The sequence below is a fragment of the Zootoca vivipara genome, chromosome 14 (assembly GCF_963506605.1).
Source record: "Zootoca vivipara chromosome 14, rZooViv1.1, whole genome shotgun sequence".
Taxonomy (NCBI): domain Eukaryota; kingdom Metazoa; phylum Chordata; class Lepidosauria; order Squamata; family Lacertidae; genus Zootoca; species Zootoca vivipara.
In genome coordinates this window covers 37,184,619-37,199,371 of record NC_083289.1, presented here as the reverse complement: position 1 = coordinate 37,199,371, position 14,753 = coordinate 37,184,619, and the positions used below count along the sequence as shown (strand labels likewise).

The following is a 14,753-nucleotide window of genomic DNA, read 5'->3' as shown; positions in this document are numbered from 1 at the left end:
CCAGATGCTTTGACTAGTAAGAAACAAAAGTGGGAGTTCTGGGGTAGCAGCTATCCTATAAAACAATGTTGGTTACTCACTACTAATGTTTTTTCTGGTGTAAGCAGCAGGATCCAGTAAACAGTGAACTAACACTCCCACTGCCCTTGAAAAGCCAGGATTGTGTTGCTATATATTCTCAAGAATGTGGCTGGGCATCTATATGACAGAAGAACAGGAAAGATCTGCTTCAAGGATGCTAATTTGCAGAAGGTCTGCCACTCAGCTACCAAGCAGTTAGTGTTAGCTAGGCTGGGTCTGGATGGTATATATGCCTCTGGATTAATAGCTAATTGCAGCCACATACCCTGAAATGCCAGGTGAAGGAGGCTGAAAAACAAAAGTCTGCTGGACCAAAAGGGTACTTGCCAGGATGATGTGGGTTTCTTCCTCAACATCTTGGAAATCAGTGGGGTTCACAGAAAGGCATATAGAAATCCTCTTGTCACTGAAGATTTAGGGTGCCCAACCCCTCTGCTCCTTCATCCCAAAACCTGGAGAACTTGTGGTTGTCCAAGGTCTCCTGAACCACTCCTGAACTTGACTGAATACTAACTAGGGAAACTCCATTCTCTGCTTGCTGAGGAAGTCTGCACATTTGCAGGGTCCTTGATGTGCTGGTCATTCCTTTAGAGAAGGCTGGCCTCCACCAAAGTCACCCAGCAGGAAGGATTCCTCCTGCTGCTATACAGACCTGTGTTGCATGTCTCTCCTTGCATGTTCAGGTGCACTTTCACTGTTTGGACTAAGCCATAGGTGAAAGTGCAACTGTCATGCAAAGGCCTAAAGGGTGAATAAGATCACTCACAATTCCAGCTAGTCTATGCTGTGTAGTCACTCATGATCATTTCACATCCCCTGAACCATCCTTCCCCAGAAGAGGAGACTGACATTGGATGTCATCACTATGCAGGGAGGAATGTGAAGAGGTGATACCTTTGCCTGACTGGACATAAATATTCATCCTTCCCTTCCCTTTTATTTTAGACAATAGGCAGAAAAAAGCAAATTAATAAGGAACTGGGAGGTGGCAAAGTAAGAATAAAAAACCATAAATGAATAAGAAGCAGGATCTGTAAAAAGCTCTGTCTTAAGGCAAGGCAGGCAAGGTATGGAGCCAGAGACTCAAGAGTGACTGATGCAATCATTTTGGTTCCATGTGACCTTGCCTGTTCTAGGGCAGTGAGAGTGTTAATCCCCTGTTTACTGGAAACATTTTGCATGCAATTGGCAAGGCAAGAGAGCTATATTCCAGATCAGCAATTTGTCGCCTAGCATATCATGCTGAGCATCTCACACTCAATACTTTCTACTATTCCTCTGTAACGTACCTGTATATAGTCCTGAACTTGTTGATGCCTCTGCTTGGCAGTAGTTAATTCTGAGTCTGAGAAGGCCTCCCTGAGGCTCTGTTGAGAGAGAAGTGACTCTAGCTCCAAGAGAGCAGACACCTGGCAATACTGACTAATGAACTCGTGGTCATAAGTGAAAAAATGAACTGCAAAACAAAGGGAGAGTGTGGGTCAAGTATTACCACGGGACCATCACAGAAGCAGCTCTAATCAATGCCAACAGAACTGGAGCTATATAAAGTAGGAAAAAAAGCTCATAGATGAATTTGGACTATCAATATTTGTTTGATTTTATTGCAGTGGCCAACATGTATCTCACATCTACCCCTCCCCCAAAAAACTCAATTTGTTACTAAAAGGAAAAGTTAAAAAATATTAAAACTTGAACTTTTTTTTAAAATCTCTTTGACCGCTCCTATAAGTGCCCCATTGTGGTGCCATGATGCTTTAAAAAATGTGTCTACCTTAAAAAGAAATATTAAACTGACTGCTCCCATGGTTCCCCCACTGTGATAATTTGATGGGGAAAAGGTTTTGTGACACCCGCTCACACATTATGTCCTTAAAAGGGATCCACACCCACTTTTACACTGTAGCCATGCCCATTTCCATAATTTGGTCCAGAGGGTTAGCCATGGGTCAATGTAGCCTTCAACCTGAAAAAAGTTGGCATATATGTGGTACTCAGGCCAGGGCTGGATTAAGACCTTTAGAGGCCCCAATCACTTTAAAGATGGTTTAAGTACAGTCATACTGTGGGTTGTGATCGCTGCGGGTTGCGTGTTTTCGGGTTACGGACATGCCGAACGTGGAAGTACCGGAACGGGTTACTTCTGGGTTTCAGCGCTTCTGCATGCGCAGAAGTGCTGAATCGCATCACGCGCGTGCGCAAACATGGCACTGCGGGTTGCGAACGTGCCTCCCGCATGGATCAGGTTTGCAACCTGAAGTTCCACTGTACTTTTTAAGAAGATCATTGGATTAAGGATGACATGAGACAGTTCCTTTGTGAAGAAGCAGAGGACAACCAAATCGAAACATCCCAAAGGGTCTCCATGCAGCCATTCTCACCTAGCTCAAAGATCTGAAGTGGAAGTGTGAGAAAGCCAGACCGAGGTGTGTAAGGATTGTTCTGGCCAGGGGCAGTACACACATCCTCAGAGGGAGGCACAAGAAGGAGAAATGAGACCTGTCCTCCAAAGTCCAGAACTTCCTGACTGTATAGGCGAAAATCTTTGGCCTGTAGAATTCAAACATGAGAAAGCAATGTTTTATTGATGTACAGCCACAACTTAGCAACCAGTTGAACATGTATGGGTGATGTTATCATCATTATAATATATCTGCATGATTCTTTGAAACCATCTTTTTGCAGCTTTGAACTGAAATGGCTTTTTCTTACAATATTGGGATATTTCTGGAAGACATCCGTTTAGATTTTTGCCATTGTTCATAGATACACTCTTACTAAGTTTTGGCAAAGTAACATAGAAGGCCAACAGGCCTTACATAAGAAGCAAATGAACTTTTGGGAGGTGGATAGCAGGATTTAATGTTTAGACTGTCATTTCTGCTGCTGTCAGACTCTCCTAATCTTATAGGGTAGAATACCCACCCCCCTAGATATTTGAACTTTTTGTTTAAATCACTCCCAGGGGTTCATCTTGCAGGCTTCTCCTGTTTAATCATGCCAAGAAAACTAGGTACAATAGTTTTAGCCAATATTTATAAAGTTGACCTATTTAGACATTCTCTCAGGTGCAATCCTATCTTACAGTTTGCACTACTGCCTGAGTTGGGGCTGCTTACACTGCAGTGCACAGAATCTGCATCAGAATGGGAATCATTTCAGTGTAGGGCTCACCTTTGGCTACATTGTTCTTGCTTATAAATAAGAATGTCTATCTGTATATTGGCTTAATATTCATGATATGAAGTAGAAATGTAAAAAATGTAAACTGGTGCATGTGCAGTAATGTTTCACTGTATGAGCTACAAAATTGGCAATACCTCTTTCTCCTCACACGCACAATACAGCCCCACCTAAAAGTTACCTCATGCAGTGGGATGTTGACCATTTGCATCAGCTCTTTGATTGCCACTTGAAGCTCCTGAAGGAAGAGATTCTGGGTGGTCTCGAGATCTTGCTCTGTGGGAATAGGCTCCTCCACACTGGCTTGCTGTTGCAGCCACTCCCATTCCTCCCTTGAAAAGAAGACATAGGGATAAATGCACAGATAACTTGCATGCAGTAAATGCCTAGGAAAAAACGTTCATGATTATGTTGTTGCTTGCTAGGACGTGTATTTTTACACTTCTTCTGGAAGTGCTTTCATGTAGGAAATGTGTGATGTCTAAAGAAGCCCTCAAAGTCTCTACATATCATCAGGGCATTTAGTATTGGAATGAATATGGACTTTTGACATGAAGCTGGCTTTTTCACTTGGAAGGAACTAGGGCAAAGAGCTAGGAGCAGGAAAAAAAAATCATTTTTGGACCACTAAGTTAGGTGGTATAGGTATCTGGGCCCACAGGCCACCCGTGAACCGAGCCGCCTGCTCAGCAAGTCCCCCCCATGCTGCGGTAAACTGGCGCAGTGTGGCGTGGGGACTCGCCGAGCGGTGCTGGAAATCGCATCTACACAGCCACAGAAGTGATTTCTGGCACTGCGGACATTTTGGAAATGGGCAGCCAGCACCGGAAATCGCTTCTGTGCAGCCGCGGACACACACAGAAGCCATTTCTGGTGCTGCGCTGCCCATTTCCAAAATGTCCACAGCGCCAGAAATCGCTTCCGCGCAGCCACAGATATGCGCAGAAGCCATTTCCGGTGTTTGGGGCATGGGCAGCACGGCACCAGAAATCGCTTCTGCGCCTGTGCGGCCCATGTGCGGCCCACGAATGATAGCCCGTGGGAATCCTCTGGCTCACGGGCAGAAAACGTTGCCGACACCTGGTATAGGGCATACAACCCTACAGTTGTTATATTGGACCCATGAGCCAGCAGAGCAGAGAGAGTTAAAAATATCTCACTACCATAGTCTGAGATCAGAATAGGAACCTGCAGTTGCTTCAAAAGTCACAGATTGGTTATACCACAAGGAGCTGCTATCACATGATTAATATGCAGCCAAAAGATCTCAGTTCAGTACTGTATGTGACTTTTCCTTAGTACATATAACATTATTTAATGAGCAATTCATCAGATATCTGGAAATATCTCCTTTTAACATCACCATCTCAACCTGCTGGCAAATCTGCCTGCCCTGTCCATATAGTCTCTCTTCCATTTCTCTTGACCGTACCCACTTAGCTGTAGTCAAACCAACAAGGGATCTCCCCAACTCTAACCCTCTGACAGAGAGCAAGTGATGTAGACCACAATGGGATTAAGAAATAACCCTGTCCCTCAATTATGCTGCAGGCCTGGATTGAAAGCCCTACCTGGAGATGTTTGGGTTGCTTCGTATCTTCACATGACATAATATGTTGGGTAAACGTTCAGGCACCAACACTCGGATCTGGTCAACAGCACTACAGAGCTTCAGGTAACCCAAATAGAGACCTGGGGGGAGAGCCTGGCTGCTTCGCTGGTGGTAAATCAGCTTGTCCTAAAGGGAGAAAACAACCATAAAATGGCACATCTTGCTGCAGAAACCTGACAAAATTCAACTGAGAAAGAGGGACCCCACAACAAGGCTAAGATCCTAAGATGCTGCTGTTCTAGCCAGTAAGGGTTAAAACAGTGGTGGAATTTTTTAAAAAAAGAAGTAGCTGATCAAACTTAACAGTTTGTGTGGCTTGAATTCAAAGTTCAGTCTAGCTATTTTGTCTGCAGCTTCCAGGATCCAACCAAGACCAAAAGCCTCAGGAGACAGACTGGCACGGGGCAGGAGGCACCAGAAATTTTACAAAGGAGACTGTTGTCAGATATCCAGACTAGTGCTGCAATCTCCAGGAACAGAGACTGCGTTGAACTGGCCCTTTAGTAGTTTGGCCTTTGCTAATCCTGGCAATGGCTTTGAATAAGCACTTTCAATAGACCCTTGTACAGGTGCTTGAGTGCCTTTTGTTGCTGGAGACACTTGGCTGACTGAGAGGAAATGAAAAGAGAGAGGAACAACTAGACGAGGGGTCAAGAGGAGGAGGAAAGGCTGGGCACTCACGGAAGCGATTCTTTGCTAAGACCTGCTAACAAGCTGGGAAAACAACTGCAACTAGATGCAAGAAGGGTAAATGTATCAAAAATAGTTATCTGAATCCCTAGTGGGAAAACTTACACCTGGGAAACCAACTTTTCCTTTGCCTCTGCAAAGTGTCACATACCTAGAATAAAAACTAAGCAAAAAAGAAGCTGAACTGATGCACTCCTAAACAGGGCTTAATGCAAGCAAAGTGTCGCCACAATTTAGCCCCAGAATCCATTTTGAATGCCCTGGAACATGTAAATAAACAACACCAACATCTGCCAGGTTCTATATCTAGACAAGTACTGGTTATTCCAAAGATAGGGAACTTCTTTTAACCTGGGGTCCACATCCTATTCTGGAAACATTCTGGGGGGCACATGATAGTGGTGGCAGGACCAGAACAATGAATGTTAATTTTATCTTTATACAGTAGTCTAATCTCTCCACATGTACACCCCCCTCTCTATCTTACATCCAAACAAGCAAGAGACATTAACAGAATTCAGTGATACATTCTTTGTAGCAAAAGCAGCCAAGCAGGGCCACTGAGTGTGGCCTGGGAAGAGTCCCGAGGATCAGAGAGGGACTTGGGTTGCATTTGACCCACAGGGGTTCTCCATCCTTGTTTTCTCTGACTGGCAGTGGATTTTCAAGGTCTGAGGTAGTGGTCTTTTCCAGCCTGCCTTCCTACAATCCTTTTAACTGGAGAGACTTGGGACTGCGTTGGGATTTTCCGTATGCAAAGTATGTGGTCTGTCACTGAGTGCCTCAGAATATGAGCACAGCCTTTCCATCACTAAATACACACACACACACACACACACCAGCCACCTGCATGGTCATCAGCAGCACATCCAGAGCTGTAGGCTCTTCTGGAGATGAGATGGACTTGCGGCTTGTCTGCAGCTTTGAGAGGGGGACCCAGTGGACGCTTTCAAAGGTCTGGTTTGTCTTCACCTCCTTTAGGGTCACAACTAAAATGTTGCCCTGCTTGTCTTTGATGGGCTCAAAAAAGACATGTCCCAGATCTTGAATTCCCAGCAGACCCTTCATAATAATAAAGAGAGGGAAAAGTCATTTATGGAGAGTGGAGTCTGGCTCTAGATGGCATATCCTCTATACCAGGGGTTCCCAAACTACGGCCCGGGGGCCGGATGCGGCCCAATTGGCCTGCCAATCCGGCCCGCGACGACCCCCGCCGCCCGCTGGCCCGCACAGGCGCGCGCTCCCCCGTCCTCCAGCCCGCCGCGCGATCGGCGCGGTGGGAACCGACCCAAACGCCGGTAAGTCTGGGGACCCCTGCTCTATACTCTTCAAGGGTATACAATGGTACCTTGGTTCCCAAACAGCTTGGCTCCTGAACAAATCAGCTTCCAATGCCACAAACCTAGAAGTGAGTGTTCCAGTTTGCGAATGTTTTTCGGAAGTCGAACGTCCGACGCAGGTTCCGTGGCTTCCGCTTGAGTGCAGGACGCTCCTGCAGCCAATCGAAAGCTGCGCCTTAGTTTTTGAAACGTTTCGGGAGTTCAACAGACTCCTGGAATGGATTAAGTTCGAGAACCAAGGTACCACTATAACAGGAAAAGTTATTGAGCTTTTAAGTATTCAGACAGAAGTGCTCCTTTGCTCCCTAAAACCAAAGTCACCTGACAATACATGGATAATAAGCAGGGCTGTCAACAGATAAAAATATATTTTAACAATTAACCAATTAAACTTACTTACATACATTTATATATTACAACACTTTGGCAAAGCTGTTTTTAGTGAATCTGAATGTACACAATGGTTTTTACTCATTATGAAGAGTGACTAAGATGGCCATTGGCTTCTTGAAATCTTTGCTTTCTGTCTGTCAATGCAAATATTCATCGTCCATAGTTAAAGAGTTGTTTGCGAAAAAGCTTAACCACATATGGAACTGGCTATACATGGCAGCTAACAAGTACAGCTATTTCAATACATCACTATCATTTATAATACCACCAGGCTGAATAACCTTTCATCGGGAAACTGGTAGGGAGTAGATAGTCTGCACCACTGCCACCACTGCCCCCCCCCACTCTATAATCAGAAGTGTGCATGCACATGAAAGCTCATACGAATGACAAAATTAATTGGTCTCTAAGGTGCTACTGGAAGGATTTTTTTTTTTTGACTACGTCAGACCAACACTGCTACATACCTGTAACTATTAATATTTTCTGCAATCTATATAACTTTCCTCAATAATGGATACTTTACTGGCATTGAAGGAATCTGTTTTGGAGGACTACTCCCAAGTACCTGCTGTGCGTTATATATTTGCAACTAAACTTTTAACTGATGAATTGCACTAGTTAATCAATTAAAACTTGATCTATTAAAATGCTAGTTAAAACATGCAAAATGTAGCATAAAAATAGATATGTCTGTTTTGCTCCCAATAATGTGGTACAGAGACAACATAATGGCTTCACAATGTGCATGTTGGGTATGAAACAAATGATTGAACAGCTAACCATTTATTATTAGGATTTTTCCCAAGAGGTGAGTTTATGTTGGAAAGGAACACAGAAATTGGCCCCTGGCCAGATGTATGAGTGATATGTGCCTAACTGGCAAAATACCCATCTTTGGCACTCCTGTGCCTTGAAGAGGCCTCTTTTCTTACCTGCATCTGTGAAATGGCCAGAAGCATCTTGAGACGTGTTTGCAGAATGCAGGAACACGATGATTGGGAGACAGTGACACACTGACGCAGCCACAGGATTTCATCCCACATGCACGATACCTACATCAAGTATAGCAACAGGTCATTCTAAGATTCTCAGGTCTGCCCAGTTTTATATACAGTACAGCAGGTATGGAGTTCCCCAAGCTCAGCATTTTTTAAAAAAATGAATAGAGGAAACATGTTTGCATCCTAACTAGAGTCCCTCTCTCGCGGCAACTGTGCACCTTTTCATATTGTCCTATGCTAGGTTCCCTCTCCTTATATTTAAAATTTTCTTAACAATATTAGTAAAGTAACAATACTAGAAATAGGAAGAGTCAAAGGAAGATGTTTCAATGGACTACAAAATATGTATTTAGATGTAAATTTATAATGTTCTTTTAAACATATTTATTTAACCTTAAATAAAATGACACACATTCAAAAGTTACCCTACTAAGTAGTCACCTTTGTGAACCAGAGAAAGTCCTGCATGAGCAGGCAAGAATAGGTGTCATCTATCTCGACCACAGGGATCTGATCCTCATGCGTGACCAATATGTTGTCATCCTTGTAGAATATTGATGCCAGATACAGGCCCCTGGGAAAATAGAAAAAAAGTTAGCTTGGGAGGGATTCATCATCATCATCATCATCATTTTTACTGGGAAGTATTCTTTCCATCATGGTGAGGAGTGAGGAATGGAAGAAAGATACAGCAGCTTCGCTCCCTATTTCCCTTGTCCCCCTGAAGTGCCTGGGAAACAGTGAAGTGACCCACACACCCAGTTTCTGGGAAACTCAACAAGTATAGCAAGGTGGACGGATGGCATATTCTCCCCCCACCTTACCTTTTCAGTGTTTTTAAGAATTTGCTGCCAGGGTGGAAGAGATACTTCAGACTCTTGGAGACAGAGTGTTTTCTGCTCTGTGGCTGATTCTTACAGGGTTCTGAGAAGCAAAGCACATGGAGAAGGCATTACACAAACCATTATTTATTGTACTGTCAACTCATCCTTTTTCTTATTACCCAGCCTTGTGTATATATCTACTAAAGATTCAAAATAAAATACTAGGCTGGTTAGTTAGGTAAAATCAAGAAGATATGACATTCATTCCCCATTTCCCCCTTGGTGCAAACTATTACTCTGCCAAATTCACATAGCTCCTCCTCCCCCTAGCTTTTGTGTGAGGGTTTCCCAGCACCTTTTCCCCTTGACCTCTCTTTTCTTCAGCCTTCTATGTTCCAGTCCCTCTTTTCTCTCAACACTTTACTATCACCCACATTCATTCTACAGGAACCTGCTGATTTTGTAGCATGCTGGCTATTTTGTTCTATTTTTCAGCCATGCTACCAACTGGATCCCTGCTTTCTTTCCACTGTTCCTTCTGTAACTAAGCCTTGCTCCTCAAAGGTTGTGAACATTCCATCTCTAGGGAAGGCTAGCAGACAAGTGGCAACCAGTTTTTAAACTATTAAATATGTACAGAAGATAAGAATTGTAAAGCACAATTAAAGTTACATATATTACTTTAATTGTGCTTTATAATTCTTGTTTCACTCATCTTAATAACCCTGTGAGGGGTGTCATAAATATTTTAATTTAAAAAGCAGAAGATAATCAAAAGATCCAGCAATCTATGTTTGTTTGAGATTCAAAGAGAAGTAAAAAGTCATAATTGGATTTGTACCCTTAGATCACATATTGTCCCTATAGCAATTGCCTGTAGAATTTGAACTCAGTTCCCAAACACCACTAACAGACCACACTAGCATACAGCAGAAGATTTCATTGAGAAGCAGACAGCAGAAGATTTCATTGAGATGCTTCATAATTTTTCATCCATAATTAAGGGCTGGTTTCCTCAGTTAAGTATTATGGCTCTTGTCAAGATTTGTTTATTGCATATCACAGTTATATTAGTCAGCAGATCCAGATAGGAACAACAAGGAGGATGCAAGAGAAAGGCCTTGTCATCTGCTTGTGAAAGCAGAGCTTCAAACAAGCTGGAGATTCTCATATAATTTAGAAACTCATTTTTGAAACCAAGAATGATACTGGGACATCAGCTGTTAGCCTCAATCGACCCTGTGGTTATTTATATATACTCTCTTCTTGGTGCATAGGAAGTTGGCTTGACTATTTTTTTTCGGAGGGTTTCAGCAGCTTATTTCTTTCATGAGCTTTCGCATAGAGCATGCATAGTTGTCCAAAATACAGCATCTGATTACTACAAAGATTTTAATGAATAATAATAATAATAATAATAATTTATTATTTATAACCCACCCATCTGGCTGGGTTCCCCCAGCCACTCTGGGCAGCTTCCAACAAAATATTAAAATACAGAAATCCATCAAACATTAAAAGCTTCCTTAAACAGGGCTGCCTTGAGATGCCTTCTAAATGTCTGGTACTTGTTGTTCTCTTTGACCTCTGGTGGGAGGGCATTCCACAGGGTGGGTGCCACTACCGAGAAGGCCCTCTGCCTGGTTCCCTGTAACTTGGCTTCTGGTAGCGAGGGAACCGCCAGAAGGCCCTCGGTGCTGGACCTCAGTGTCCGGGCAGAACGATGGGGGTGGAGACGCTCCTTCAGGTAAAACCACTTAAAACCACTGGGAGCCTGATACAAGTACAGTAGCACCTCGGCTTACGTAACCTTCTGGTTACATAAACTTACATAAAGCGGCAAACCCAGAAGTATCGGGCCGGGTTTTGCTGCATGCACATGCACAGAAGTGGTCTACCACCCCCATGCGCAGAACAGTGATCCTTGGGTTGCGGAAACCTTGGGATCTGGCCGGACCTCTGGAACGGATCCCGTTTGCAACTGGAGGTACCACTGTAAAGGCTTTTACCACTTTGTTGGGGGAATGGTACTGGTCAGACAAGACTGTCATCACTATAATGTGCAGAGGATTTCCATAGGTTTCTACAGGAGTTTTCATTTAATATGCTAGCAGTGGCCTCATCTAGTCACCATTTCTCCTTCCCATCAATTCCAATTCTTCCTTAGCAAACCATGAATGTGGGATGAAATCCACTGAGAGCAGTCAAATACAACATTCCTTGTTTTGCTAGAGTGGACATGCAAGGGAATGTTTGGTCCAGCCAGTCGAAACTTCCTGTTCCTCCTGGCCTGGATCATCCTTCATTGCATGTGACTATAGTGCCACGCGACCTGGTAAAAGGCCAAGGCATGCTGCCACTTTCTCTCCTTTTCCATCTTCCTTTCGTCCTGCGAACTTCCTGGTATGAACTGCTGGCTGCCAGCCAAGCAGTCCCTCAGGTCATCTCCCTTATGGGGTAAGCTTGTATTTATACGTTTGTAACTTTAAGCCTAAAGCCTGCCTTCAGGGATCACACTGTGCTCAGCCTGATCGTGAGTAAACTTTCTTTTTGTTACTTATAACTAAGAATGTGTCTTTATTCTTTTAGGAGGGATTCAAGGGGTCTTACCAGGAAAATATTAGAACACATTTCAATCTGGACAAGCCAGATTGAATTGTGTATTGTCTTAAGAAACTCACATGACTTTGCAACTAGTTTTCTGCTGTGTAAAGGGGAATGCACTCTGCTAAGTAAAGGAACTTGCTAGCACAAGTTAGGAAGGATATTAATAAACAACATATCTTTTCCTGCTACCCTGAACATTCCCACAATGAATAGGCTATTCAAGAGAACTGGTATCTAAACTGCCTATGGACACAAAAGTGGGACTCACCGTGACACACACATTGTTGGTGCACCATCTTCACCTGGCTTAGAAGATGGTCCAAAGCTTCAGCTTGACCTCTTCGCCTTGGTGCCCGCCCATCATATTCTCTCCAGTCTGAAGTGGGAAGGAAATAGAATAAATAGAGAAAGAGCAGCACAAGCTGTTAGGGGTTCCAATCCATTACAATATTGCCCCTCTCACAGTTGTTTCATACCCATAGTACACTACAGAACAGCTTTCTGGACAAAACATTGCTCAAAACACAATTGATCTATTGACACTAAAAGCTAGACTTGATGAATGGGTGAAGATCATCACCATTTGAAAGCCTTAGTCTTAGTGGTTTTCAATTTACAGGTCAGACCCACAACTGGGTCCAATCCTTACCTAAATGGATCAAACCGGCAATACCACCACCACCACCAACTTTTGTATGATCGTTTTCGATCTTTAGACCTGGTTTGCACATACTGTAATACCAAATCACGAATGAGCAAGCATGAGGGTTCCTGACACAAAGAGTGTGGCTGCATCCCTCTGTCATGCAACTGCAATGCTATCTGGGGCTAAGCCATGTAATTATGTCTGAACCTGGGCTCATGGTTTGTCTCTGCCAGACAGATCATGAGTGATAAACCATGAACAAACCTTGGTTACAGCTTGTAGTTTGTCTTCAGTGAGACACCTTAAGCCTGGATTTAGACATAATATTAAGCCACACCATGGTTTAGCCCTGGGCAACAAGGAAAGGATTGGGGAAGCTTGCTTGTTCATGCTAAGACATGGTTTGGCTTAGTTTTACATGCTAAGTAGGTCTTAATTGGTTTAAGATTAAAAAAGAGAAAAGGTGACAGTAGGAGAAGGGGGGAAGGGGAAGAAAAGAGGAAAAATATGGGTATGTACAGTAAAGCATTAACAGCCAGTTTCATACTGTAGGGTGATGTTTAAAAAGTCCTGACTTTGCAAAGATGGAAGATAACTATTTAAGACTATATCTACAGTATGGCTAGGGTTACACATAGTCCTTGTTTTAGAAATCAAAATTCTGCACTGTGGTACCCCAAGTTCTGGAGCAAGGAAAATCATATTATGTATCTTGAATAAATTACACTAATTAAAGAAAAATCAGCATATTTATTTATGTTCTATTAATTATCATGCTGCTAGCCATGGAGCTATGAGAAGCATTGCAGCCCCACCCTGATAACTGGAAATTATATTCAGCTTCTGGGATTTCACCAAGCCAACATGTTTTAAATTATATCACTAAAATCCAAAGTCTAGTAACTGCATTTCTTGTTTTAATGAATGCTGAGATTTTTTAAAGATGCTGATTATTTCATTTAATAACAATTTCTCTTATTTAGCACAGAAATGCAGATAGTTCTGCCTAGGATTCCCCCTAGCTTTACATGAGAGTTCAGTCTTAAGAGGTGCAAATCATGTTAGGCAATACAGAAGCAATAACCCAAAAGCAGTAACCACTGGTGGGAACTGCTCATAAGGGTGATGGAATTTAACAGCTGCCGCCAGTAGGAGGAGACGACAAATCATAGTAACAAGGTTGGGTCTGTTGTAGCTCTTTTCAGTATTTCAGTATTTCCGCAGCCTCATGTCAGCTGCTGGCCTTCAACTGGGCAGAGTATCGTCATACTAATGGTGAGAGTTAAACTCACCTAGACAAATAAATAAATAGAACCTCTTCCTTGTGCTTCTTAGTTATGAGGTGGCAGAGCTACTGAGCAGCACAGGCTAGTGTGGGGGAAGCAGCCCTTTTACATTAACTTTACCGTACATTAATTGGTTTATACACTCCCCTGTGCTGCTGTTTTCCATGGAAAGATCAGCTCTGTTAACTTTGGCTGGGACCTGGTGCTATTTTTAGGTGCTTTAAAAACACCCAGGGAGGTGCTGCACACTTTTACGTGACAAAAGTTGGTTATTTTTATTTAGGGGAGAAATATTTTCTTTAAAATTTGAAAGCAAGGAATAAATTACTTTCTAACTCAGGCTGGAATGTTACAGTTACATACTATATTATACAACCCAAAGCTAAAGGGCCTAATCCATCGATCTAAGCTCTGTTAACTTCCAATTTGGTCATGATGGACTTGCATCCCTGGACCACATGGACTGTCCTTAAAGGTATTGCCTTTGTGGTTGATGGAACAAGATGTGTAATTAGCAGAGGAGAGAATGACATACAGCTGATAGTGTTAGAGAATGATTGACCATGAAAGACACAATTTACATCTCTTAAGTTGTACACAACAGCAGCATTATTTACAGAAACCTTGTCTTGGCTGTTATTAAAGGGATGGAAATCCTTCTTGGCCTCAGTGACAGGAATTCTATGATCTAACTGCATTGTAAACAGGGGGAAATAAAACTATTAAGTTTGGGATTTTTCTTTTACTTGAATTCGGCTTTGCTGTATTATGTGCATTTCATATAATGTTACACTGGGATGAAAATCATACATCACCTTCATTGAGCCTGTGAATGGGGGCATTTTCTGCCACTTTCTCAGGGGAGAAGGAAAATTGATACATTTTAGGGGACACAGGCATATGTATACCTATGCAAGATGAGATGGCAGAAAATAAAGCAAAAAGACTTTACACCATTCAAAGTGGCAGAGGAGCTCCAATCAACTGCCCTTTCTGCAGTAAGGGCAGCTGTCTTTCCTTTTAACCAACAATGCTCCTGGGAATGAAGTTATGTCATGACATAGCATTGTTCCCATTTAGGCATCAT

General features: G+C 42.8%; 1 protein-coding gene across 6 annotated transcripts in view; it reads right to left on the bottom strand.

The window, feature by feature from the left end:
* Positions 1–14,753, bottom strand: part of LOC118092933 (ankyrin repeat and fibronectin type-III domain-containing protein 1) — a 381,090-nt gene that overhangs the window by 16,425 nt on the left and 349,912 nt on the right. For all 6 annotated transcript variants that reach the window (XM_035131610.2, XM_035131606.2, XM_035131611.2 and 3 more), the window contains 9 exons: positions 12,003–12,110; positions 9,128–9,227; positions 8,745–8,877; positions 8,235–8,354; positions 6,413–6,628; positions 4,836–5,002; positions 3,446–3,596; positions 2,463–2,631; positions 1,371–1,537 (listed from right to left, as the gene is read on the bottom strand). In XM_035131610.2, the coding sequence (XP_034987501.1) occupies positions 1,371–1,537; positions 2,463–2,631; positions 3,446–3,596; positions 4,836–5,002; positions 6,413–6,628; positions 8,235–8,354; positions 8,745–8,877; positions 9,128–9,227; positions 12,003–12,110 (1,331 nt within the window). The remainder of the gene's footprint in view (positions 1–1,370; positions 1,538–2,462; positions 2,632–3,445; positions 3,597–4,835; positions 5,003–6,412; positions 6,629–8,234; positions 8,355–8,744; positions 8,878–9,127; positions 9,228–12,002; positions 12,111–14,753) is intronic.